At 31.7% G+C, this 27864-nt stretch overlaps 4 protein-coding genes across 4 annotated transcripts; all 4 read left to right on the top strand.

Moving 5' to 3' along the window:
- Positions 1-2561: 2561 nt before the first annotated feature.
- LOC129806384 (microsomal glutathione S-transferase 1-like) lies at positions 2562-3359 on the top strand. Its single transcript, XM_055854939.1, has 3 exons — positions 2562-2795; positions 2947-3026; positions 3092-3359. The coding sequence occupies exons 1-3, from the start codon at positions 2664-2666 to the stop codon at positions 3333-3335; spliced, it is 456 nt and encodes a 151-aa protein (XP_055710914.1). The 5' UTR covers positions 2562-2663; the 3' UTR covers positions 3336-3359.
- A 220-nt stretch (positions 3360-3579) lies between these two features.
- LOC129806387 (microsomal glutathione S-transferase 1-like) lies at positions 3580-4410 on the top strand. Its single transcript, XM_055854942.1, has 3 exons — positions 3580-3955; positions 4022-4071; positions 4134-4410. The coding sequence occupies exons 1-3, from the start codon at positions 3824-3826 to the stop codon at positions 4375-4377; spliced, it is 426 nt and encodes a 141-aa protein (XP_055710917.1). The 5' UTR covers positions 3580-3823; the 3' UTR covers positions 4378-4410.
- Positions 4411-7513: 3103 nt separating this feature from the next.
- On the top strand, positions 7514-18127 carry LOC129806347 (cystathionine beta-synthase). The gene is made up of 6 exons (XM_055854900.1): positions 7514-7754; positions 7932-8082; positions 10742-10848; positions 10929-11312; positions 14284-15120; positions 17867-18127. Exons 2-6 carry the CDS (start codon positions 7949-7951, stop codon positions 17944-17946), a joined length of 1542 nt encoding a protein of 513 aa, XP_055710875.1. The 5' UTR covers positions 7514-7754; positions 7932-7948; the 3' UTR covers positions 17947-18127.
- Positions 18128-18145: 18 nt separating this feature from the next.
- Positions 18146-25426, top strand: LOC129806346 (cystathionine beta-synthase-like). Its single transcript, XM_055854899.1, has 5 exons — positions 18146-18502; positions 18586-18695; positions 23237-23826; positions 24542-25166; positions 25226-25426. The coding sequence occupies exons 1-5, from the start codon at positions 18381-18383 to the stop codon at positions 25342-25344; spliced, it is 1566 nt and encodes a 521-aa protein (XP_055710874.1). The 5' UTR covers positions 18146-18380; the 3' UTR covers positions 25345-25426.
- The last annotated feature ends 2438 nt before the right edge of the window (positions 25427-27864 follow it).

The raw sequence follows: 27864 nt of genomic DNA, 5'->3' as shown, positions 1-27864 counted from the left end.
ATTTTTGCTTATTTTAAATTTTCTTTTGCAAACTCTTTTTGGAGGATGGAGGCTCATACAACCTGAGAAAGAGTTTTCTACCGTTTTTACTCTAGCAGTCACATATGAAATTCTTTGAACTCTGCACTTCTGAAAAATGCATTCAAAAGTATTAGCTCAAAAGCGGTAGGGGGAGGTGGGGCTACTTTGAGCTGTGGGGCTACATTGTTATACGATTTTTTCGCATATTTCTAATGGGGACTGGGTTTTAATGTTATGTACTTTGGATAGACAAAATAATTGTGGATCTAAATAAAATTATTGTTTAGAAATAGGCGAGAAAGTCGTATAACAATCTAGCCCCACAGCTCAAAGTAGCCCCACCTCCCCCTAATAAGAATAACAATAATTTCTCGTTTTCAATTAAATAATTAATGAAAAGCTAAGAAACTTTTTAAGAAAATAATACATTCTTAAAAACATAAAATAAAAAAAAAACAGAAAATAAACACATTAAAAAGCTTTAAAAAATGTACAATTGTACTAACAAAATTTTAAAAATATTTTTTATTATTTTTAGAAAATATTAAAACTGAAATATCTTTTACTTTCTTTTGCATTTTAAGGATTCTAGATTTTAAAACAGCACTATTGCTATTTTTAAAATGTTACGGGTCCCGGTCAAAATCCCGAATTCTTAAAAGTGTCACAGCTACTTCTACGATTCTACCCGCGCTTGCTGTAGGCAAAGAGAAATCTTCTGTATCTTAGGAAATTATTCTAAACATTTTCCTCCATATAATTTAATCAATTTCAGGATTTTGAAAATTCGGGATTTTTGCTTTCGGGATTTTGACCTTTTCGGGATTTTGGCGTTCGGAATTTTGGCTGCCACCGAAATATATGGATGTAGTTCATGCGAACACTTCGTTCATAGATACCTATGATAGAACAAAATTTCGAAAGTCAAAGTTAAACCACTGTAGAGGATCTATTTCCAAACAAATTTGGTTAAATTTAGATATTTTGGAAAGGTCTTGGAATTTTCAACGCGACTGCATCGACTGCATTGGCACCTATGACAGAAAAAAAATTCTACATCGAATTTTCGAAGTTCAAAGTTAAACCGATTTGTTTAAATTTGGAAAGTAAAATAGGAAGTAATAGGAAGAACTGAGTTCTAGAATTTCAAAAAGCTGGAATGCTTTGCTATTTCTTTAAAAATACTTTCGTGTTTTTTTTTTTGTTTTGACTATTGTGATATTATTAAAATCGAGGAAATAATGAAGAATATATTATGTTAACTTGAATTTTTTTTCTCAATTAGTCTTTTTATCACAACTCTGTAATCACAACCATTAAGAATATAAACTGAAAATCTAAATATTATGTCTTATTTATTTCACAGAGGTATTATCTATCAAAAGGTACTACACAGAAAAAAATATTTTGTAAAAATGTTCGTAAATGTTTGTGAATTCCTATGGTGGAATTACGAAATTCTCGTGAAACCCACAAACAAGTTCGTAAAAGTTTGTACTTTTTTCACAAACATTGTTCGTAACATGATCATTTGACGAGCATTTTTTGTACTTTTACAAACATTTATTCATAAATGTTCGTAAACACACAAAAAATGTTCATAAAATTTTGTCATTTGTTCGTAAATGTTCGACAGGAAAACAAACATTTATGAACAAATGACAAAATTTTACGAACATTTTTTGTGTGTTTACGAACATTTACGAACAAATGTTTGTAAAAGTATAAAAAATGTTCGTCAAATGATCATCTTACGAACAATGTTTGTGAAAAAAGTGCAAACTTTTACGAACTTGTTTATGGGTTAGAGGTTAGACGATTCAAGAGCATTTCGTAACTCTACCATAGGAATTCACAAACATTTACGAACATTTTTACAAAAATATTTTTTTCTGTGTAAAATACCAAAATATAAATTGAAAATTGAGAAAAGTAGATACGTTAAACTTTGCCCCCGTACTATACTCTTTAGGTAAATCTTGTAATAAAAATTAAATACATCTATCGTTTCTTATATCTAATATTCTTAGTAGTAATTTAGGTAACAATTTAAATTTGTTTTGATATTCCAAGCTAATTTCGTCTCTTAGTTGAAATTGTCTTTTTATCTAAAGGCAAATGAAATTAAGGATTTTTCTAACTATACATTAATTCCTGGATTTTTTACTTTTTATTCTTCAACCTAATACTAATAAGCTTTTCTTTTAGTTTATCTATTTAAGAGAAGACTGACATAAAATTTAATTATGCAATTTTATAAGCTTGTCAAAAAATATGGAAATATTTCGTCAGACTGTCCGAATTAATTGTGTCATATTTAAAGCCAACACATTTGTATTAAATCCAATGATTTGCACTTTTCTTCCTATACTCCCAGGAATGATACCTACATTCCGGTGTATTAATCAAAAACCTACACGGGTTGTCTATATATCTTATTCCGAGATAAAGAATTGCTAGTAGTAGGTTGTGTTTATACAAATACAAATGCATGGATTTGACCAAGTATATAAAGTTGGAGATGGTGCTTATGGTGCTTAGAAAATATACTGTAAGCTTCAGTTCTATGGGAACATAGTCCAGTGCCGGGTGTGTTGTGATTACCATACGCAAGTTTTTTAATAACATTCAAAACCAAAAAAATGGTGGCCTTTTCCGATCTTCTTTCCTATGACAATGTTGTCTTTAGATCCTATGTGTTCTGGTCAACGGTTTTAATTATGAAAACTCTGGCTATGGCCTTTCTAACTGGACGTCAGCGTTTCAAAAATAAGGTACTATCATTTTGACTATGAATTATTGTATTACACAACCTAATACGATAACAATTATCTCACGTAGCTATATTATGTATACCATGACATTTCGATTTGAGCGCCTTAAAGTAGATTATATTTTTTTTTTTAAATATGTTTTTCTTTAAAGGTTTTTGCCAACCCAGAAGATGCTGGAAAATATAAGGCTAAGGTCAAGTTTGACGATCCTGACGTGGAACGTGTGAGAAGGTATTTTTTCCACTCTATAAATTTGTTAAACCTTGAAAGGTTATTACTTAAATTTGTTTTTGTAGGGCTCATCGCAATGATTTGGAAAATGTCTTCCCATTCATCCTTGTTGCATTCTTCTATGTTCTGACAAATCCTGAAGCAGCCCTTGCTATCAATCTCTTCAGAGCTGCAGCAGTCGCAAGGATAGTCCATACCCTTGTCTACGCAGTTTTCGTTGTTCCCCAACCAGCCAGAGGATTGGCATTTTTCGTATGCTTGGGATCTACATTGTACATGGCTTTTAAAACTTTAGTGTATTTCGCATAAAGAATCAGCGGATTTTCTATTCCATCTACTTTTGTTTTTCTTTTTTTTTTTGTTACTTCTTTGGCCTTTCATCTTATCGTAATTTCTAAATACCAGGTTTTCTCTGGTCCAAAATGATTGTTATTGATAAGATAGCATTTGCACACCATAAACATACACGTATAAAGCTTTATAGTTTATTTTTTACATTTACATGTAACGGAAGTGTGAAGAAACTATCTTTAAAAAATATAATATAGTTCATACACTTGAGATTTAAAAAAAAGACTAACCTTTTATCTATCGACAGGTAATCTATTTTTCATAAACCATGCTGAAAAAAGTCCAAATCATTTTCAACGGTAATCGGCTATATCATTTTCTGATAACTTTGGAGGAGGGCGGCTTTATCTTTAAAGTCAGTTGTATTTGGTCTGTCAATGAGTTTGGTTGTTTTTTTTTTTCTTTGAACTATCACTAAATATTTGAAATACTCGCTAAAAATAACCATGGGTGACGTCTTTGACTATCTATCCCCTACAAATCCGGTTTTTAGGACCTTTGCATTCTGGTCCAGTGTACTCGTAATAAAAGTTCTTTTTATGTCAATAGCTACTGGATTAAGAAAGCATACCTCAAAGGTACGTAAACCGAAATTTCGAAAATACTTTCTTACCTCATCTTGATATTACAAACAAATTCCTTAGGCGCCAAAAGCGAAAAATGAAGTCAATGAAGATGTTGAGCGATTGAGGAGGTAAGGGAAAGGGATATGAAAGGGTTATGAGTTCTATGCATAATCATTTTTCACAATTTCAGGGCTCATTTAAATGATATGGAAAATATCTTCCTTTTCATCATTCTGGGCTTCATTTATATCGTCACAAATCCATCTCAGTGGTTGGCTATGATGCTGATAAAAGCTTTCGCTATCACCCGAATTCTTCATACACTTGTCTACGCTTTTGCACCGGTACCCCAACCAACGAGGGTCATTCTGTTCCTCATGGGTGTTGCAGTGAATGCCTACATGGGCTTATCAGTTATTAGAGCATTTTTGTAAATTAAATAAAATCACAATTTGATTTTTTTCATAGTTTCTTGGTGTATTGAAAATATCATTGAAGAGATAATAGACAAAATGACGTTATCAAAATAAGTACTGATAAGTGAGGTTGTTTTGAACCGGTGGCAGCCAAAATTCCGAAACCCACAATCCCGAAAGCTAAAATCCCGAACGACAAAATCCCGAAAAGGCCAAAATCCCGAAAGCCAAAATCCCGAAAGCCAAAATCCCGAATGTTCAAAATCCTGAAATTGATGAAATTATATGGAGGAAAATGTTTAGAATAATTTCCCAAGACACAGAAGATTTCCCTTTGCCTCCAGCAAGCGCGGGTACAATCGTGGGAGTAGCTATAACACTTTTAAGAATTCGGGATTTTGGTTTTCGGGATTTTGGCGTTCGGGATTTTGGCTTTCGGGATTTTGGCGTTCGGGATTTTGGCTTCCGGGATTTTGACCGGGACCCGTTTTGAACATGTATGAAGATTTGAATACAAAAATTATACTAATAGCTAGGATGATTAACTAACGTATGGAGCATTTTAATTCAGAAATGGTATATTTTTCTTAAATTCTTTATATAATTTTTAGTCATAGATCCCACAAAAATAAATATAACACGAAATGGTAGGCACATGTACAGAGAATATATTTTTATTGAATTTTTATCTGTTACTGGTGTTACAAATAGAAATTTTTTTAGATAAATTCAAAAAATTGCGAATTTTACGTCTTTTTCATATGGGTTTTAGGAACTGTTATCCTCGTGCAATCATTATAAATTTTGAGCCAATAACATAACATTAGGTACTCTTTCATTTGATAAAAGTTTTTAAATGATTGCATTTGGTTTTAAACTAAAACTAAAAAATCACTTAAGAAAAAATATGCCATACTTTTGTACGGAAAATTTATGAGAATGCTCCGCCCTGTCTAATAGACATAATCAAGTTTTTGGATCTAAATTAAAAATATGTCCAACAATTTATACAAAGGAATAAGGTAAGTTCTGACCATGATATTTGAAAAATTGGTCATGGAAGTATATCACATTGCAAAAAAATATTAATAAATAAGCCCTATAATAGTTTGATTTAGAACCTGCTCCAAATGAGAACTTTCTTATTAAAACTTATCAATATGAATATGGAATTTAGATTTATATAGAGGACAAAAAATCAAATAATGAGATTATGACAAAAATAAATAAAAATTCCCATTTGGGGAAAATTCTGAGTTAGTCTATTTACTCGTGTCAGAAATTTTGAATCTCATGTGAAATATTAAAATAAATAAGAGAAATAGCCAAAAAGTAAATAAATACCAATACTAGAGGAGCCTGGGGCAAAATGTAACAAAATGGGTATTTCATTTAATGGAATTATGGACAAACAGATATTTTTGGATATTTTCAAAAACGGTTCTGCCGAGAATAGAATAGTTCTTCTAGAATTTCACAAATCTGGGATACTTTATCATCTTTTAACCCATTAAGGACGATTGGAACACCAGTGTCACATAAAGAAAATAATTTTTCCTGACTACCTAAAGTTATTTTTTTCTTATGTCTGTACATAATTGTAAAATAGAACGTTGAAGGAATCTAGAATATTTTTTTGAAAGTCTCTAGCTATTTGCTATGTAGTAAATAATTAAGCTCAAAAATGGCGAATTTTTAAATTCTCAAATTCATAATTGATTTTATTATTTTTTATACCTCTAATTTTTTTTAAGCAAAATCCTTTTGGCAACAAAAACTACAATACACATACGTAATATTTTTCATTAAAGCGAAAAATATGATTCATTGGTATTGTCAGAAAAATTACTTAAATTTTTGGGTTATTTTTGTCCCTATTGGTCATAGAAGCACAAAATACACCGAGTCAGACTCTGTTGGACTTTCCAAGGTTTGATGTGATACTTATCATTGATTATGTTTCTCAGTTTAATTTTTATTGTTGATTTTCAGTCCGTAAAAAGTGTTTCGTCGTTAAAGGGTTAAAAAAAAGAATTCCCGAGGACAAAACACTTCGGAAAATACTAAAACGGATAAAAGGTTCGTCTTCAAAAGATTAAAATTGTTCTAAAACCAATCACTTATGCATAAATTTTTAGAAAATCAGTTAGTTAAAATTCATAGCTTCTGGTATTAATATTAAAAAAAAAATGTCTTGCTTTTTTTTTGGTAATTCGTTGGTCAAAGAATAGATTCTTTTTTCTTAAAGGGTTACACGCATTTCGGGTATGAAATAATTGAATTCTGTCGGTAAAGAAGTTCTCTCTCTAATTCTCTCGCTATTTGCAAAAGGCATATGAATCATATTTAAACTAACAGAGTCCGGTTAGTTTATCGTGAGTATTAGCTTTCCTTATACGGGCTTCAGACCTAAGGCTTAGCTATCTGGCTTAACTCCTCTAATTCCTCATCAAGCATGATTTTTTAGGAAATTGTTGTTTAGGATTGAATATTAAGGGCAAATGATTCATTAGATTTTGAGAAATCTAGAAAAATCGAGAAAAATTGCTTGTTATTAAGATTTTTGAGACCTTCGGAAACTGGGCTAAACCTCCAGTCTGATGCCGGCCTTAGATCCATTCCTTATCCCCTAGAGACACTTACGGCTTAAGCCGAGAGGCGACTTAATGAAAAATGTTTGAAATGTAGTTTAACCATTATTTCTAATATAATTGCACTAAGCCATCTCTCGGCTAATCCTCAGGTCTATCAGGGTCCTTAGTTAAATATTATTCACAATCCCAAAAATGTGTATTTTCGAGAGAATTGCATGCGTGAAGCTACCCTACTATCCCCTACAGATACTGTGATTGTTTCTATCACTTATTTTTGGTGTATTATTTGTAGTCATTGATATGGAGTGGTTTCAGGAAGAAATTGAAGTTAAACCAACGTCTATTTGCAGAAAATGTTTTAATGGATGTGATAGGGACATTAGACTGTGACTTGTGCTCACTTGGCTCAATAATTTTGTTGTGTGTGTATGGGTTTGTGTTAAAATAAGCACACCGGTTGCCGGCTTATCAGAGTGTGTTCTGAAAGGGGACAAATATATAGAGATTATATGTAGCACCTCAATCTTTCGTTTAAGAGCGAATGAGAGAGAGACAAAAACAGTGAGGAAATGAGACGGATGTATCTAATTCGAAAGATGGAAAATAAATTGTTGGTTCCAGTTAAATTACTTGGGATAGACAATCTTGGGGAATCAGTACTCAGTCTTCGTCTTTAAACTAAACGGACTGGAAGCGTATATATTGTGAATCCTAGGTGTACTCCAAGCATTTTATTATCAGTCAGTAATATATATCATTCTCACTGTCGCTGTTATTGATTGATTGACTCTAGAAAAGAAGGTAAGGAAACATACCACGTAGTATATTGCGACAGTTGGCTAAAGATAGGTGTATCTTTTTTGCTTTTTCAACAAAACCACTTAATTACAGAAATAACTAATTTTCTTAGAAGTGAGATTTCTTAGAATAAGATGGAAAACTTGGTACTTGGTTATTGATTTTCATCTTAAATTTCAGAGCTACAAACACTCAAGATGCCAACTCTCGGTCAAGAAACTAATGACATTACCAAGGTGATGCCAGACTTTGTTCGTCCTGATCTTCCATCGAGATGTACATGGACAGTGGGCAAAGACAAAACCACGAGCCCCCATTCACAATGGAAATTGTAAGTCATTTCCTTTCATTTCTCAAAGAGAAGTTACTTTGCACAAAAACTCAAGTTCAAGTGCCACGATGATAACCTCAGAGTGATAAAATCCTCCACTAAATATTCTACGCCATGAATATTACGTTCACACATATTTATCATTAAAAAATATATTTCTCGGTTAAGCACAAAAAATAGGTCAGTACTCTACAATCATTGACCTCAAGCTTTTTGTAATGTCCTATTTTTTCACTTGATCTAAATATGTAAAACATACATATCGTTGCTTCAATCAGCCAATGTCTTATAAGAATTTCTATGTTGTTGCATATATTTTAACACTAAACCTGCCGTACCTTTCTGGCCGTTTTTTTAGCGCACTCGGTCGCTAGAGTTGCTAGGTAGGAAGGATACTCAACAATTTTTTCTTGAAAACAGGAAAAAATTATACCGTTTTAAATATGTGTTAATTTCAAAAAGTTATTAGCACAATATTCAATAATTTTACACATTTCGTCAGTGAAATCAGCATTTGTCGTAACTTAATTTTTGCGATTTTGAGATACATATATACATATTTAGTATCAGCATAATTTTATTTATTAAACGCACTTGAGAAAAAGAAACTTTTATAAGCCCAATAAAAACTATTTTAAACAAAAATTATCGTAAGTGCCTTTATGCTCAACGCACAATAACTTTTGTTTCTAAATATGTTTTCAAAATTTCCTATGTGAGAGAGCGAGATGACTAGATCTCTGTTTCATTCGCTCTGACAAATCTTTATCTTTATATATATCTTAATAAATGTTTCCTTTTTTCTTCTGCTTTCAAGAGCACTAGCTCAAAAGCATGGTTATTAAAATAAATAAAAAAATAAATTGAAAAATTAAATGGTTTAGAAAAACTTAAAACATTTAAAATTTTGAATTTTTAATGTGAATTTTGTTTTGTATGAAGTCAAAATTCACATCCCTCTCTTTCTCAAAAATGTTGTATTTGTCTATCTCACTCATTCTTCTTCTTCTTCATTTTAACATTATATCAAATTTAATTTGGTTAAATTAAATTTTGATTGCGAAAGAGGAGGATGGCAATATGCAAAAGTTTGAGAACGATAGAGGCATTAATTTTGATTTCATGGAATTTTTTTGCTTTAGAGAATATGCTAGAGGTAAACTTTTTAATTCCACTTTGTCGTGTTTCACTATTTTACCCTATTGAATTTGACCAAATCTGGATTTTTACTGACAAACTTTAAAGTTTTTAATGAATAAATTGTGAATTTTTATTGATCAAAATACATTTTTCACTGACAAAATTTGATTATATTTACTGAATTAAATTATATCTTCTGTTGATTAAATGTGATTGTATTTCATCGAAATTAACTTTGTCACCGATCTGATTATATACGATATTAATACTGACCAAATTTGATTTACTTATAGACCAAATTAGTTTTTATTGTTGACCAAATGTAATTTTTTATGGCGCTGGCACACCTTTTCAATTAAGTGAAATTCTATCGATTGAAAATTTACCTCATACTCTTCCAAACTGAAATTAGATGTAGCTGTCCCTTTCTGTCAAATAAAAATTGATTTTGAAATTGAAAATGAAATTTAAATTCCATTTTTCATTTGACAGAAAGAGACAAATATATCTTATTTTAGTTTGAAAGAGTAAGAAGTAAAATTTCAATCGATTAAATTTCACAGAATTGAAAAGGTGTGCCAGCGCTATTACAAAACAAACTCGATTTCTTTCTACTAGCAAAGACTAACTATTCTCCCTATTCTCCAAATAAAATAATGATTTTACAACAAAATTTTTATTTCATTAAGTTCACAAAGGCCACAATTAACCTTTTTCAGTGAACGAATTTGATTTTTTATGGCTTTAGCACACCTTTTAGATCGGTTCAATTTCATAAAATCAAAATTCACATCCCTTTCTATCTTAAAAGCTTAGCATATGTCTGTCCTATTCTTTCGCACTCTTCTTCTTCCTTTAAACATAACACCAAATTAAATTTGGTTCAGTCCAATTTTGAGACCGAAAGAGTGGAATAGACTAATGCAAGTCTTTTGTGAAAGAAAGAGAAATGAATTTTGATTTCATGAAATTTGACCGATCTAAAAGGTGCGCCGAAGCCATTAGGCTCCAGCACACCTTTTAGATCAGGAAAATTTTATGAAGTCGAAATTCGAATTCCTTTCTTTCTCAAATGCTTTGCATATGTCTATCTCATTTTTTCGCACTCTTCTTCTTTTAACCACTACAACAAATTCAATTTAGCTCAATCGATTTTAGAGTGCGAAAGAATGATATAGATATATTATATATAAGAATGTGAATTTTGATTTTATGAAATTTTATGATCTAAAAGGTGTGCCAGAGCCATTACTGACAAAATTATGATTTTTTGTTTCTGATCAATATTTTACTGATCGAAATTAGTTTTTTTTTACTTTTTGAAGAATTCCTACTTCTTTTGATTTATTTACTTACCAAATTTGATTTTTTGTGCCACTTTTTTATCAAAAAATACTGCAAAATAGGTTGTGAAGTATTTTCAGATTATAAACTTTTTTTTAAATATTTACTGAAAACATTTTAAAAAAAAATGTTAAGTTAACCTAAAAATAATCTTTTTTCTTGGATTAATTTTCAGAACAGAGCGCCCTAAAATTATGCCAAATATTTTGCACGCCATAGGACAGACACCCCTTGTTAAACTTAATCATATTCCTCAAGCTGAGGGTATTGAATGTGACATGTGTAAGTTAATTTTAGTGTTAATCAATTTGATACGACATATTATATATGATCATACTGATTTAGATCAATTTTACTTCTAGATGTTAAGTGTGAATTTCTAAACCCTGGAGGTTCAGTAAAGGATCGCATTGGGTATCGTATGGTGGCGGATGCTGAATCAAAAGGACTTTTGAAGCCGGGATGTACAATAATTGAGCCGACTTCAGGAAATACTGGCATTGGACTAGCAATGGCATGTGCCGTTAAGGGTTACAAATGCCTTATTGTTATGCCTGAGAAGATGTCCAATGAAAAGGTGAATGCCCTAAAAGCTCTTGGAGCAAAAATTATACGCACTCCAACTGAAGCGAGCTTCGATTCACCAGAAGGCTTAATTGCCGTCGCCCAGAAGCTTCAGAAAGAAATTCCAGATTCAATTATCTTGGATCAGTATCGCAATGCGAGCAATCCGGTTAGTCACTATGGTAAGAAAAACTTTATACAGATATGTTGGAGATTTTTGACTGGTTATAGTAGAGCAATATTCATTATCAGTGTTGAGAATGAGAGCTTCTGGGTGGCTAGTTACCTTATCAAAATACGCCGAGACTTTTATTAGTCTTATTCGTTTTATTATTTGTTTATGAAACGTTCGGGGGAAAATTAGCAAGTCATTATACATTTTAGGCATGTGTATGCACTGAGACAAATCCGAAAGAGTTAAAATAACATTCCGGAAATGTTAATTTTACCCTGCAGTATTGATCCAAAATCGGTGTAAATATTACCCTTTTTAGGTGTATTTAGGGCTAAAGTTACCCTTTTTCATGTTAATTTTACCCTTAAAAAGGTGTAAAATTACAATTAGAAAATGTTGATATATTTTTACACCTAAAAGTGTTAAAGTTACGAGAAAAAAAGTTAATCGCATCCTCTTTTTTTCTCAGTGTAGTTTGGAATTGTAAACCAAATGAAGCACGCTTTCGAAGATGTTGGTAATGGGAGAAGAAATAATATTAACATTATTTGCACAGTTTTTATTGCAGATTTTATTTTAGTTTTCTTTCTTAATTTAAGACGTAGGTCTTAGTGATACACTTTAAAATCAAAATCGGTTTAGTATTCGGTTTTCAGTGATTTTTTAAGGAACTTTGGCTAGACAGCCTTTTAGACTAAATAAAAAACATTTTGCAAACAATTCCCGATCAATTTTCGTGAGCGGAAAGTCTTCTTGGTGTCTTTAATAAACTCGCATTTTGCAAAATCCATCTGTTTAATTCAGATTGCGTTTAAATTTCAAATTTCGCCGAAATTTAATCGTATTTTTATCGAATTTAAACCAAGAAAAGCTTAGGGTAAAGTGATATAATTTGGAATTACTGTTACAAATTGGACAATTCGCTGGTACAAGTTGGATATGGCTTTTTTCTTGATAAATATAGTACAAAATTTGTTTTTAAGCATAAGGAACCAAATTATAAAACTAAAGCATTAAAAATATACAAATAAAAATGAAGTACTAAATTTATGAAGACAAAAAGCCCTGTCCAAATTGTACAATTGCCTAACTTGTACCACTGTCCAACTTGTACCATTTTACCCTATTTGGAAATTTTTAGACTTTTTATAGTTTTAATGAAAATATTTTGGTCTTTACTTAATAATTTGGTATCATAAAAACCATTATGAAAATAACAAATTTAAAAAAAAAAAGCCCATAAATAATTTTCATAGAAAGTTTCAAAAAAGAATTGAATCTACTTTTGGAATCTTTCCCTAAAAAAAGAAGTTTATCGGCTATATAAACATTTTAAAATCATCAAAATCGGATTAAAAGGATTTATGCCGATTTTCAAGTGTTTTTGGTCTAATATTTATTTTCTGAGATTATTTCTAATTATTGAAAGAAATTTCTCCCAAGAAAAGCTACTTACTTAGATCCATAAAAACATTTTCGTTCATTTGCCTAAATCCGTAAAAATTATCAAAATCGATTTTTTCTCTGAAATATCTAAGACTTGATGTCCTAGTCAAGGATTTTATTGATTTTTTATTAGGCTCAAATTTATAAAGATTAGATTAAAATTGATTTTTTTAAAGAAAACTTTTAATCGATGCATTCGAAAATGTTTTTATTTTTTGAGGAGATACTATAAAAAAAACTTGTTTTTTTACTGTCCATTTTTTAAAAAAAAAAGTTTTTTAAGTGATCAAATTTTATTTTTTTTTCTCAAATCAAGGGGTGACATATAGGGTAAGTGTGCCAAATTTCGGCATAGTTGCATGCAAGCGTCAAAGTCTCAAGTTTGAAATGTTATATTTTAAATATAAAAATTGATTTTTTGTATTTTTTCTTCTGAAAGAGTGTTGCTTGAAACCTTTATAAAAAGTTTACCGTCTTTATTTGCTCTAAAATCATTTAATACATTTTAAAATGAATAATAATATGGACATAGCTTTGGTGCCCTATTTCGGCCACCTTCATTCTCATAGTTCCTTGCCCTTCGGGAATTCTTCCAATATCTTTTTAACGTCATCTCGTTTGTCGAAGCTACATTTTTTGTTATTCTTATGCATTGTATAGTCTCTAGAGTACGTAAAATCTAAAAGTTCATGAAAATTCGAGGAACAAAAAAGGTGGCCGAAATTGCAAGTTGGCCGGAATTTGGCACAATTAGCCTATTGAGAACCCTTTGTTAACCCATTCAGTCAATGTACCAGAAATACTTGAGATAGAATGTTCATATTTTGGGATTAGTTTCCTACAGATTAGTAGATGAATTTTTTGAAAGGAAAAAAAATTTATCTCATGGGGCGCGGGGAGCCTCTGTCAAACACACGTCTTAACGGTCACTGAATTTAAATTCGGTGCATTAATTCATTACAAACTCTATTGCTTTAGATAGAGTAACTATCCAAGAACACCAATTGGGAACTAGAATTCAAATCAGGAAAGAGGAAAAAGGCCAATTTTAACAAATTCGACGGAATGTCGTATTTTCCGTCCGCCATTTTGAGCAAAAATTTTGCATGACCTTCCGCGAAGCAAGAAAATAATAACAAAATGTATTTTCATCTCTGTCGGACTATTTTTCTCAAGTAATTGAATAACTAACGTTACTAAAAATCCATTCCCGACAGCAATTCGGATAAAAATTGCCCAGAAATAAATAATCAAAAATCACTCAATTTGCGTATGATGTATAATACCATGGTAAGGAATGGGTTAATTATCCGAGAAACGCTTCACGAAATACGAGAACAGCAAGGATTTCATCGCGAAAACCGAGAAACCCAGTTTTTGCATCGCGAAACTCGAGAGTCCAGAAACTCTTGTCAGTAAAATTGGAGATGTGTTACCCCTTGAACAAAATAATTTTTGTTATTAATTGTTGTTGTAGTTTTACTGGAAAAATATGGTTTGTACTATTTTTAGTTCTTTTTGCTAATTATCAGATGGAACTGCCTCTGAGATCCTCCATCAGATGGGTGGTCACGTGGATATGATAATTTGTGGTGCTGGAACTGGAGGGACCGTTTGTGGAGTAGGTCGGAAAATGAAAGAAGAATGCCCTACTTGTACTGTCGTTGCAGCTGATCCTGAAGGATCAATCCTCTCGCTTCCTGAGGAACTGAACAAAACCGATATCACTTTCTACGAAGTCGAGGGTATCGGTTATGATTTCGTTCCGACTGTTTTGGATAGAAGTGTTGTGGATCTCTGGGTCAAATCAAACGACAAGGAAGCACTTCCCCTGGCCAGAAGATTGATCAGGGAAGAAGGATTGCTGTGTGGTGGATCAAGTGGAACAGCTATGTCAGTGGCTCTAAAAGCAGCGAAGAAGCTGAAGAAAGGTCAAACTTGCGTGGTAATTTTGCCAGATGGTGTCAGGAATTACATGACGAAGTTCATCTCGGACAACTGGCTGGAAGCAAGGGGTCTCAAGGAGACAGAAAATATTCACAATCATTGGTGGTGGAATAAGAAAGTGGATGAATTGAAATTAGACGAATTGGTCAAAGTCAACGCTACAGATGAAATTCAGACAGTCGTCAATGTAATGAAGAAGAAAAATGTGGAGTACGCCGCAATCATAAATCAACCACAAGGATCACTTAAAGGAACCGCAACTCTAGCTGAGCTTATGGTCAAGGTTGGAAATTTCAACTTAAAACCTAAAGATAAGATTGATCGAGCTATCTTCAAGCAATTTCGTAAGATTACGAAAACCACTCATTTGGGTCTTGCATCGAGAATTCTCGAAAAGGATCCATTTGCTCTTGTTGTTGAAAGTAAGTTAATGCTTTTTTTTTGGTAAGTTTTAATCAAGTGGTTTCAGTTTAATATGAGGTTATTTTGTACCTAAAGGTCTCTACACATTGAGAGCCATTTTTGTCAAAAAATTGCATTTTTGACAGAATTTTGACGTTTCCACCTGTAGCACTGCATGCAATTTCCTTCAAAACAGCAATTTTTGACAAAAATTGCTCCCAATGTGTAGAGGCTATAACGTAAAAATTGTCTTTTTAGAATAATTAAGAAATAATGCTCGTGTCTTCGAGTAGATTTTTATGTATTCGTGACTATAATCTTATTTTCTTTTATTTTCCCTAAGTGGTTTACACAAATTTATCACATAAATATTAATAATTGACAATAGGCTAACTAATATTTAATGGAAATGTGTAAGTCTCTTAGGAAAAATAAAAGAAAATTCACATTATTCGAAGGCATGAACGTTCGAAGGGAGAGTACTTTACCAAGTCATTGCGGATTAATTTCGAGACCTTTCCATAACATCCAAATTTAAGCAAATCGATTAAGAAATAGGCCTTTCTATAGACAGTTTAAATTTGACCATTGAAAAATCGATGTCATTTTTTGCAGTCGCGTCTATGGATCAAATATTTGCTTTCGATCAAAACTAAAAGAAACATAATTTTGGAGGGGATGGAAAGGGATGGGGCGAAAAGGAGGAATGACTTTCCTGGACTATATAGACTTGTGGGAAGATCACCGAAGACCAGAAATCGATTTATTTTACGGTTTAGCTTCTATATAAAAAAATATAGGAGAAAGTGTCCATTCTTGATACCATTGGAAGCTTCGTAATAACTAAATTTTTCCTATGATTCTCAATAAAAGAAACTCCGCAATATATTTCAAAAACTGGCCACTTTCCCATAGTTTTTAAAATATGGTTGTGGTGAGTCACATAATATTGTGAAACATAGAAAATTTAGTCATTACGAAGCTTCCAATGCTATCAAGCATGGGCACTTTCCCCTACAAAGAACAAATAAAAATTTTTTGATGAAAATAAATCATTTATACGAATACTTTGTCGCTTAATTTCTAATTGAATCTAATGTAGTCGGATTAGAAATTTCAAGACCTTTCCAAAAAATCCATAATTTAAGCCAATCTATTGAGAAATAGGCCATCCACAATAGTTTAAAATTTATATTCAAAAATTTGATGTCGAAAGTTTTTTCTGTCATAGGTGTCTATAAACGAAATTTCGCATAGACTTAAACTGGCTATACACTAGACAAAATTTATTGCAATATTTCTTTTCAATACCCAATATTGACAAGGATTGCCTCCACATTGCAAAGATTTATTGACATAAAAGTTTCAATATTGAAAAAAATTGTCATGTGTGTAGGCAATTATTGCAATATTTATTTCAATATGGAGCATTTTTTAATATTTCATTTCATTATTTTTAATGGCTACACACTAGGCCAAATAAAGTTAATAAAAATTTTCAAGATCACATTGAAATAAAATTTGAAAGAAATTCTAAATATCAAATTGATTTGATATTTTTCAATATTTTTCAATGGTCAGGAGGAATCTTTTTCGTTTCCAAATCAGGATACATCTCTTCCTACCTCCTCCAGAAAATCCCAGATTCTCGGAATTCCGCTGTACATTTTGTCAGATCTTCCCAAGAACCCAGCTTGGTTAGCAGTTCTCATCTGGCTACTCCAGGAAATCATAGTTCCTTTGCAATTTTGTTGTGCACTTGCTCGAATACACACAGGATTCCCAAATTGGTCAGAAAATTTTTAGTGGCTCCTCCATGAAATCACAGATTTTCTTGGATTTTCTTCTGTATTTTGTCAAGAACACCCGAAATACTCAAGGAGAAATCTTCTGACCAACTTGGGTATCTTGGGTGTTCTTGACAAAATACAAAAGAAAATCCCAGAAGAACTGTGATTTCCTGGAGGAACCAGGAGAAATCTTCTGACCAACTTGGGTATTTTGGGTGTTCTTGACAAAATCCAAGAGAAAATCCCAGAAGATCTGTGATTTCCTGGAGGAACCAGGAGAAATCTTCTGACAAACTTGGGTATTTTGGGTGTTCTTGACAAAAACCAAAGGAAAATCCCAGAAGATCTGTGATTTCCTGGAGGAACCAGGAGAAATCTTCTGACCAACTTGGGTATCTTGGGTGTTCTTGACAAAATACAAAAGAAAATCTCAGAAGAACTGTGATTTCCTGGAGGAACCAGGAGAAATCTTTTGACCACCATGAATATTCCGGACGTATTTGACAAAAGATACAACAAAATCCCAGAACATCTGGGATTTCCTAGAGGAAGTAAGGGAGAAGTCATGACAAAGACGGGTCTCTGGGAAGAATTGGGCAGGATATAGAACAGAATCTCTGGTCCTATCTATAATGATGTTCTGAGATGTCTTCCTGTTCACAAACATGCTAATTCCAAGAGTCTTTCCATGTTTGAAAGGAACTGAATCTCTAACTAAAATGATATTTTAAAAAGTTGTAATATTGAAGTCAATTTGTTCAGTGTGTAGGCAAATATTGACATATTGGTTTCAATATTCTCTTCAACATGGAAGTTGTATTTCAATGTCACTTTGAAATGTTATTATTGCAATAATTTTCCTAGTGTGTAGACAGCTTTACGTTGCAATTTTGTTCAATATTGCGATATTTTATTCACCCTAATCTTGTGTTTTCTCTATTATTTTCTATTGCATATTTTTTCTATCATATTTCAGATGTAGATGGTGTGGAATTTCCTATTGGAATTATTACACGAATGGATCTACTTTCTTACATCATGAATAATTCTACATAGATTTTCTTGGCACTAGCATCTGATGCAAATAAATCAATCCAATATTGTATCAATTACATTAGTAAATACTTGAGAATGCAATGTATCAAAGGACAGTCAGGGGCATCTATAAAACATGTTTTTAATGGAAATTGTAAAGTTTTCTTTCCCAATAAATGAACTTTTTTACATCATGGACAAAGGAGCAAAGTTGATTTTTGGAAAACCACATTTCAAATATGGTATCTTACACGTGATTTGTGGCATACTGGTCGGATTTCCTGTGATGCTTCTTTACTATAAAAGCAGCTTGTCTATTCACATTTTCACGCAGTTCTGTAGAAAACAATCACGAGGAAAAGATCTCGAGTGACGCTTTCCATAAAGCATAACTAAACTTGTGAAAAAAGTGGTGATTTGTGAAAACGAATTCCAAATTAGGAATATCATTTAAAATGGCAACAAATTCTAATGAGTGTCCTGAAGTGCAAACAGTTTGGGATATTGATCCGAATTTCGAGAGCCCGGACACAGAATCGAGGCTCTGGGCAAATGCTGAACCACCAAGTAGACCATTGTACAGTGATAATCCCTTTAAAAGAGATTTTGTGTTTCACTACAAAGTTCCTAATTGATGCACTTTTTCTTTTTGTTTTAAAGAAAACCTGAACTTAAGAAAATTCTGCCGAATATTCTGCATGCTATTGGATTTACACCTGTCGTGAAACTCAACAAAATCCCGCAATCTCTGGGCATTAAGTGCGATATGTGTAAGTGTTACTGAAAAAGAGATAAAAAGCAATGTGGTCAAAAGGCGCCAAAATATTGCATACAGTGTGATTATGATAAGTGACACTACAAAATTCAGGTTTATGTGAAGCGTAAACCGCAAAGATTATCATATAATTATTTTCCGGACCTTTAATGTGAAAATGGGACTTATTATATACTTAAAAAAATCAAATATACAATCAATGGTTCGCGAATTAACCCATTAGTAAATACCGCAAAACGTAGAGTTGTTTGCATCAACAAGAGGCGTAAGCTTGGTCGTAAGCGTTGTGATTTTCTTTTTATTTTTTCATGATTTTCTTTTTCTTTTTATTTTATTTAATTTATGCAATGAACTCCAATTTAAATAACCAAAAGAATTGACTCGTATTAGAACTTCAAAAGCAGTTTAATATGGGATAAATCTGTAACTATTTAATTGTAATTATTAACTCTGTAATTATTTATTTATTTATTATGTCATCAATACGGTTTTGGAATAATGCGTTATTACTATTCTTTTCTTTTATTATTCTTTGTTATTCTTATTAGAATTATTTATTTTTATATTATTGGAGAAATTCATTTTTTTATCCTACAAACAAGCTACTTTGGTTTAGTGAAATTAGATTTGGCATTAAATTTGGTTGCTGACTAAATGATTCAGATCGTTGAATTTTCCAAAGCGTCATTTATTTCATCTTATTATATAAGGGAAGAGTACCCCGGATCGGAATGTTAAGAGACATGCTCCATATTTAGTTGAAAATATAATCCACAAAACATTATTTGGTATTTTTATGTATGCTAATTGATACATTAGTGATCCCTTTAACTATATATGTTCTTTTGAATTTTTAATTTTTACAATAAATTAATAAAAAATATGTGTAATTGCAAACTTGCACTCTGTACCTCGGATCGTCAGGAATTTAATCAGGTGTCTCAGGGAAAATTGGTTTTATAAATTAAATTTGAGTTAATGCACTGTATTCATGTGAGAGTTAAATGGTAAAAAGTAGCTAATAATTTTAAAAAAAAATCATTTAATTTGGAGCAAAAATGTGGTATTAACCTGACGATCCGAGAAACACTGTCGATCATTGGTGCTCTTCACTTACTATGGGATTTTGGGTGTGTTTTTTTTTGTGTTTTTATTTACACAAACTGGCTGCCATATAATTAGATAGATAGGTGTTCATTCATCAGCAATGCTTATAAGGAACAGCACAAGAGAGGCAAAAGTACTTTGTAGTTTTCTAGCGACCACTACTAGCGTTGAGGACCAACCTCAGGATTTTGCTCAGTAATTTTGATTTTCAATTTAGAATTAGGTTTTTAAAGTGAGAAAAAGAATGACCATATGCCGAAGACAAATAGCAGAAAAAGAAGCACAATTTTGATCAACAAATCAAATTAAATAGATTGAAATGGTTTATTGGCAGCATTAAGAACCAAATTTATTTATTGAACTTTCTATGTCTAAGACTTAGAGGCTGAAAAACAAATTACTATGTAATAGTGCTTGAATAAGTCAAATTACATTAAAAGAAAACAAAATTTGAAGTTCAAAGTCAGATTTTTAAAATTAATACTAAAGTAAATAATTATTTAGGCATTTTTTTTAAATTAGTATATCTTGAGTAACTATGGTAGACTATTGAAGTTAGGAAAGTACTAAATCTATATGCATAATTCACACATTTTTTCCTAAATAAAGTTCAAAAATTTGATAAAAATATCAATAGGGGTTCCCTGTCGAAGAAGTGTTCCTTCGTCCCTACTTGACTGTAAATTACACAATTGTTATTAATTTAAAGTAATTTTTACTGTTCGAACTCCAGAGAGAGAGAGAGAGTGAGCAGTATAAATCCCTCGTTTTTTCACCTCACAAAATTTCAAACTTACACCCCCCTCCCCCCCAGAAACCATTGTTTTCAACAAATCTTCGTGTTAACAAACCTGAGCCGATTCCAACTGGTTATGAATTGATAATGAATCGGTTCATAACCGATAACTAATTTTTATCTGAAAATCAACTTTATTATTCTTAAAACTATTTTGTGGGATCTTTTGAGTGATTCAATCTGAGAACCGATAAACGGTAAATGATGCGAACTTTAGGATTTCGCAAAGCCTGGAACGCTTTGCTATTCTAAACAAAGTTTTTACGAGATAGAGCAAAATTTTACACAAAATATCGAGTTTTTATACATTTCCTTACTTATTAAAAAAAAATTGTAAAATTTTCAATATTTCTGAGTAGGGTGAAAGGAACACTTTAAGAACTAACACTTTAAGAACTCGTGTGAGGACTTATTGACACCCTACTCTGTACCATTTGGAATACGAAATTCGAATACTTATCCCTATCGTAAAACGCAGATTAATAAAAAAGTTATATTACTTAGATTTTATTGAATGCATTAAATAAATTTCAACATTTTGACAAAAGTGTCAATAGGGGTTCACTGTCGAAGAGATGTACCTTATCGACCTTATAAATAATTAAATGAAGGTTGTTGGTGATTAAATGACGATAAATGAGCAATAAACTAAGAATTTTAATAGTTTGGAATAATTTACCTGAATTTGTTTTTTTTTTAACTTTTATTTATAAAAAAATCAGGCTGAAATTTTAGTTATGGAAAATTCTTGGTGTTTCTTATAAATGAAATTCTTGAAGTAATATTTTTAATTAAAATTTATCTTGAATTTAAATATGTTTTTATTTATATTTAAGAATATATTCCTCAATTACTTAGCAGAGGTTCTTTGCAAACTTATTTAAACTTCTAGTTTTTTTAAAGTCTGCATTAAACAATTAAGGAAAAGCTTTGATAACGATTTTAACGTAATTAAAAACCTATGTAATACTTTGTTTTTTTTTACAATTTTTCAAAAGAAATTATTTTCTTTAAAGGAAAAAGAATTTTTTCTACTAATGGGTTAAATAAATTTAATAATATTTTACCTACTCAACAGGATTTTTCCAGTTCTCACCAAGATGCGAAATATAAATTGCACTAAGCAGCAGTGGCGTCAGTTCTAGTTTATTAGTCTATTAAATTATACCTATACTGTGGAAAATTAACATATTTTATTTGATTTATTTTTAAACTCAATAATTAGCATAATTGTTACTATACATAGAATCACGTTCCTGGCAAGTTGCCTGAAATTTGAAGCCACTTTCTCATACTTCGATTTAAATTTATATGGGATTTTTCTGCACTCGCGACCGTTACACTAAATAACAAAAAAGTGAGAAGTTTTTCAGTATTATAAGATACCTTTCCATATAGAGGGATAAATACACTAAATTTTTGTTTAAATAAATTTTTCCTCGGAGCACTGTGAGCTGAGTCTGAGATCAATTTATGAAATGGCTTCAAATAGCTGCATATAAAAAAATTAACTTGCCACATGTTTGCATAGAATCCATGGAATATAGGTGGTAGTGGAGCTTTTTGAATAAATTACAAAATGTTTTTTTTATAAGTGTCAAGTGCAGGATGTACATATGTAATTAGTCATCTCCATATTTTCTTAAAATACTCCATCTAAACACTATGTAAGAAAGGTCAATTTGCTTTATAAATAACATAACTACGCAAACGTTTACGTAGTTTAATTACCATGCATTAAATTGAAAGCATTTTAATCGTGCCTTTCAACTTGAAATGCATACTCTGAAGAGTATAATTTACAAATGTGCACATAAATAAAGTATTAAGAATGCAAAGTATAAACAATACAGGCATAATATCTATTTAGCATATTTATCTTACAGTGATCTTGTAAAACAAATAATTGATTTCCTTCTATCATTTTTTGTTGATTAAATTGTACGATAATTCAGTTTGAAAATCTAGGTGCGTCAATATCTTTTTAAAAGAACATTATTTGAAATTTGATTTAAAATCATTGCCCAATTAATTTTTCTTTTAAAGAAAGTTAAGATAAATATTTTTAAAAGCAAGGGTAGTTTACTAAAAGTGAGACACATTTAAGTTGAACTAGGAAGCTTTTAATACGCACCGCACACAAATTTCTGCAATACATTTTGGCCTCTGAAATGATTATACCCAACGCACAATAACTTTTGTTTTGTAAACATGTTTTTGACGTTTCAATGAGAGTGAATGAATACTAGATCTAGTCATCTCGCTCTTTCTAATGCCCAACGCACAATAACATTTGTTTGTAAATATGTTTTCAAAATTTCCTATGAGAGAAAACGAGATAACTAGTTCTCTGTTTCATTCACTCTCATTTAAATGTCGAAAACATGTTTACAAAATAAAAGTTATTGTGCGTTGGGCATAATGACCAGCGCACAATAACTTTTGTTTTGTAAACATGTTTTTGACATTTCAATTAAAGTGAATGAAATCTCGATCTAGTCATCTCGCTCACTCACATAGGCAATTTTAAAAACATGTTTACAAACAAAAGTTATTGTGCGCTGGGCATTATTTATTTCTTTATCTTTTTTTTTGTAAAATCAAACCAATAAAATATAAATGATTTATTGCAGATGCAAAATGTGAATTCCTCAATCCTGGTGGTTCTGTAAAGGATCGCATAGGCTATCGTATGGTTCTGGATGCTGAAGAGAAGGGCCTGATAAAGGAAGGTTCAACGATCATTGAGCCAACTTCTGGGAATACGGGAATTGGTGTGGCTTTGGCATGTGCTGTAAAAGGCTACAAATGCATAATTGTTATGGCAGAAAAGAATTCCAATGAAAAAGTTGATACATTAAAAATCCTCGGAGCGGAGATTATTAGGACACCAACTGAAGCAGGATACCTATCACCACAGGGAATCTTTGCAGTGTCACAGGATCTGCAGAAGAAGATTCCAAATGCTGTAATTATGGGACAATATTCAAATCCCAGCAATTGGTTGGCTCACAAAGAGGGAACTGGAGAAGAACTCCTTTGGCAATTCGATAATGATATTGACATGGTTGTAGCTGGAGCAGGAACTGGAGGAACTGTCACGGGGATTGGGAAAGCGCTGAAGGAGAAATGCTCAAAATGCAAAATAGTATCATTTGATCCTGAAGGATCCATTTTGGCACGACCGGAGAATCTCAACGAGAGCAATGTTTCTTTCTTTGAGGTGAGATACTTGGCTATTTTTCTAATTTGAGGACTTGTATAGGGTGCAGCCATTACATATGGCCACATTAAAGACATATCTGCTTATATCTGCTAACCTTTTTAATCAATTGAAGCAAAATTTTAACTGTAGGTCCTTTCATGTTGTTTCTTTCGATATATTCAAGTGAATTTACAAGGAAAATCCGGAAACCGTCGGAAAATATGTGATTTTTCCAAGCATGTGAAATTCATAACTTGTGGCCTCTTTTACGAACTTATGGCCACTCGTGGAATAACTTATGGCCACAATTTTAAATTATATAAAACTGACTTAGTAATAAAATAATTTTAGTACAAAAGAAAAGGAAAGTATTTTAAGTAATATAGCATTTTTTATTATTTATTTACATGGTTTTCATAATAGTTTTTCATAGGTTTTCATCATCACAAGTTAGTAATCTTAACAATTTTGTCATAACTTATAGCCTTGTCTTTTTTTTTAATATCTTTTGTTTCAAAAATCTTAAAAATCAAGTAAAAGTAGCAAATATATTTACTAAGAAAAGAAATTTTGAAAAATAGAACTAAATATTTTCATTTGAAGATATAAAATTAAAATATTCCTAAATTTGTAGTTCCTCGAAATCAATTTATGAGAAAAAATTTAAGATTTCTGCTAGACTGGCCATAAGTAATGCCGCCACCCTACAATATTAAAGTTCTTTTAATTACAGGTTGAAGGCATTGGTTACGATTTTATCCCTACCGTTCTTAAACATCAATTTGTGGATGAGTGGTACAAGAGTAATGATACGGATGCATTCCCCATGTCCAGGCGTTTAATTGCAGAGGAAGGTTTGTTATGTGGAGGAAGCAGTGGAGCAGCTATGAGCATAGCCCTAAAAGCTGCCAAGAATTTAGAGGCTGGACAGAAATGTGTGGTCATCCTACCAGATGGAATCAGAAATTACATGACAAAATTCGTGTCTGACAATTGGATGCAAGTCAGGGGATTCCTTCCCTTGGAAAATACTCATGGACATTGGTGGTGGAGTAACCATGTGGACGAAATTCCATCCAATGAATTGGTCACCCTCAAATCTACCCAGACTTGCAAAGAGGCAATTGTGACGCTCAATGAACAGGAAGCTGATCAACTACCCGTGGTTACAGATGAAGGTTATTTCCTAGGATTGGTCACCCTCGAGACTCTGATCACGCAAATCAATGCTGGTGTATCCAATGATGATCCCGTGACAAAGGCATTGTTTAAGACCTTCCGTAGAGTCAAGAACGAAACAAACTTAGGACTTGTTTCCTGCATTTTCGAAAAGGAGCCTTTCGTTGTGGTTACAAAACGTAAGAATTATTTATTTTAAAATAATTTTAAATACTAAAAACTACCTCCTTTTTTCCAGCCGTTGATGTACCTTGCTCAAAACCTAAAGAAGCTGTAGAAAGGATTTTGACGAGATCTGAATTCTTGAGTTACATATCAAATCACGACAATGATAGGAATAAAGTTGAGAAAAATTAGGATATTTTAAAATTAAAATTTCTACTATAAATATAATTCAATTATTTTATATTGCGTGAATAAAGCAGATGAGTAAAATCAATGATGAAAAATTCAATTTATTTGAAATTTGCTGTTATTGCGAGAAAAGTTTAAGATCTTGCTTGGGCACGCCTCAGAATCAATTACAAATACCTTAATGGCATGGAGGAATATCGAAAGAAATGGAGTGGAAGGTTAACCTGGAGGGAAATTCTGTAACGCTCTGGCAATGCCATACGACAAATTGGGTTCGAATCTTAGGAGAACTTTTTCGAAAATGCGATTCCGTAGTCGTGACATTGCCATTTCAGCTCACGTGGCATTGTCAGAAGTCACATATTTGAGATTTCTGGCAATTCAAATGACAATGAATTTTGTAAAACAAATCAACTAAGACGTACTGTAATTTCATAAAATCATCAAGTAAAGGGATTTCATTAAAAATTCAATGAATTGCATTTTCGAACTCATATGATATGACAAAAAAAGCTCGATTGGCATTGCCAGGTTTCGAACTCACGCGAGACAATGCCAGGAAAATTACAGAATTCCTCTAATGGGGTGACATGATAACTTATTTTCGATAGTGTCGACTGTTGGTTCTGAAAAATTTAAACAATAATTACACTTCCTGTAACTAATATAGACACTTATCAATAGTCAAATTCTTTTAAGAATATGACAATGAATGGCTCAAAAATGCGTAAAAAGTCAGCATGATACTTTATCTACCAGATATAGATTTATCTATATACTATCGATTCGATAGTGCTGAAAATTTATCATTCCTTCCCTGGATGTTTTAATCCCTTGACTCCAGGGACAAATGGTTAAATAAAACTGAATATATGAAGTGTAAGAAAAACTTCGGGTTTTATTGCTTGTAATTTGAGATCAATTCTTTAACACAAATTTCTGGATACTGAACAGTATCCAACATATTATAATTAATTCATAAGTATTAAAAGGACAAGGATAAGTATAAATATAAAAGTGAGACATCCGTGCAAGGAGTATAATCGGAATAGGTACTACCGAATTTCTTCGGTAGAGAAAATACCGGACTCTGCGTATAGGATAGGGGAAACTGGGGCACCACCAAACACGGGGTACCACCAAACACTGCGATTTTTTCGGATATTGGATATCAGAGGATAAGACCTATAGGAATTTATAGGCACTATAGGGATGCTTATCCATTGAAGAAATGGTCGAGATAGTCCAAGTAGTTTAGAAATAAAAATTAGTGTTTGGTGGTACCCCGTGTTTGGTGATGGCCCAGTTTCCCCTAATTCTTATTCTGGACGATCATCCAATAGACATGATACTCCCGGAATTCTATGTGAAAAAAATATTCGAAGATATTATGATATTGCGTATGATATTGTCAAAAACGAATTAGAAAGGAATAAGTGCGAAGTGTAAGCAACGACATTTCTTCATTCCTAAATATGCCACTTTTCTAAAAACTTTAAATCTCTAGATAATAACTTGACAACTGTTTTTTGAGAAAATTCTGTTCTTTGATCCATTTAAAAACGGATTTTGTATAAGAGTAGGTTTTCTTTAATTCCGTTTTAAGCTTGATAATGTTTCAAAAGAAATGTTAACAGATCTTAAATCAAAAAAAGGTTAACCCTTTAAGGACGATTGGAACACCGGTGTCCCATAAAGAATATAAGTTTTCCTGACTACACAAAGTTATTTTTTTCTTATGTCTGTGCATAATTGTAAAGTAGAAGGTTGAAGGAATCTAAAATATTTCTTGCAAGTCTCTAGCTATTTGGTATATAGCAAATTTTTAAGCTAAAAAATTACGATTTTTTAAATTCTCACAATGATAATTATTTAAAATAATTTTTTATATTTCCAATTTTTTTTAACTAAAACTGTTTTGGAAAAACAAACTACAATACTCAAACATAATAATTTTTAATAGAGTGAAGTTCATTGGTATTGTCAAAAATATTACTTACAGCTAAAAAATGTCGAATTTTTAAATTCCCAAATTCATAATTGATTTTATTTATTTTTAATACTTCTAATGTTTTTTAAGCAAAACCCTTTTGGAAATAAAAACTACAATACTCATACGTAACATTTTTCATTAAATCGAAAAATATTATTCATTGGTATTGTCAGAAAAATTACTTAAATTTTTAGGCTCTTTTGTCCCTATCGTCCATAGAAGCACAAAATACACCGAATCAGACTCTGTTGGACTTTCCAAGGTTAGATGTAAGACTTATCATTGATTATGTTTTTCAGTCTAATTTTTATTGTTGATTTTCAGTCCGTAAAATATGTCTCGTCGTTAAAGGGTTAAGGCTTAATCCGATCTTGATGATTTTAAAAAGGTACAGTTGATCAAAAGCTACCTCAAAATTTTTCAGAAAATCCTATTTGAAGTTTTTTAATAATAAATTTTGTGAAATTTCTTTCATAAAAAAAACACAATAAATCCATTTTTAATCCATTTTGAATAATTTTGGATTTGTT

Source organism: Phlebotomus papatasi, chromosome 3 (assembly GCF_024763615.1).
Source record: "Phlebotomus papatasi isolate M1 chromosome 3, Ppap_2.1, whole genome shotgun sequence".
Lineage (NCBI taxonomy): Eukaryota > Metazoa > Arthropoda > Insecta > Diptera > Psychodidae > Phlebotomus > Phlebotomus papatasi.
Note: the sequence above shows the minus strand (reverse complement) of the source record. Positions and strands in the feature narration are given on the sequence as shown.

What these genes read in the sequence shown, in the direction of transcription:
- LOC129806347 (XM_055854900.1), top strand. Translation starts at nt 7,949, where the DNA reads ATGCCAACTCTCGGTCAAGAAACTAATGACATTACCAAGGTGATGCCA. An exon ending in CCCCATTCACAATGGAAATT is followed by an intron (nt 8,083 to 10,741) that starts GTAAGTCATTTC and finishes ATTAATTTTCAG; the next exon opens with AACAGAGCGCCCTAAAATTA. An exon ending in ATTTGCTCTTGTTGTTGAAA is followed by an intron (nt 15,121 to 17,866) that starts GTAAGTTAATGC and finishes ATCATATTTCAG; the next exon opens with ATGTAGATGGTGTGGAATTT.
- LOC129806387 (XM_055854942.1), top strand. Translation starts at nt 3,824, where the DNA reads ATGGGTGACGTCTTTGACTATCTATCCCCTACAAATCCGGTTTTTAGG. An exon ending in TAAGAAAGCATACCTCAAAG is followed by an intron (nt 3,956 to 4,021) that starts GTACGTAAACCG and finishes CAAATTCCTTAG; the next exon opens with GCGCCAAAAGCGAAAAATGA. An exon ending in GATGTTGAGCGATTGAGGAG is followed by an intron (nt 4,072 to 4,133) that starts GTAAGGGAAAGG and finishes TCACAATTTCAG; the next exon opens with GGCTCATTTAAATGATATGG.
- LOC129806384 (XM_055854939.1), top strand. Translation starts at nt 2,664, where the DNA reads ATGGTGGCCTTTTCCGATCTTCTTTCCTATGACAATGTTGTCTTTAGA. An exon ending in GTCAGCGTTTCAAAAATAAG is followed by an intron (nt 2,796 to 2,946) that starts GTACTATCATTT and finishes TTTTCTTTAAAG; the next exon opens with GTTTTTGCCAACCCAGAAGA. An exon ending in GACGTGGAACGTGTGAGAAG is followed by an intron (nt 3,027 to 3,091) that starts GTATTTTTTCCA and finishes TTGTTTTTGTAG; the next exon opens with GGCTCATCGCAATGATTTGG.
- LOC129806346 (XM_055854899.1), top strand. Translation starts at nt 18,381, where the DNA reads ATGGCAACAAATTCTAATGAGTGTCCTGAAGTGCAAACAGTTTGGGAT. An exon ending in GAACCACCAAGTAGACCATT is followed by an intron (nt 18,503 to 18,585) that starts GTACAGTGATAA and finishes TTTGTTTTAAAG; the next exon opens with AAAACCTGAACTTAAGAAAA. An exon ending in GCAATGTTTCTTTCTTTGAG is followed by an intron (nt 23,827 to 24,541) that starts GTGAGATACTTG and finishes TTTTAATTACAG; the next exon opens with GTTGAAGGCATTGGTTACGA.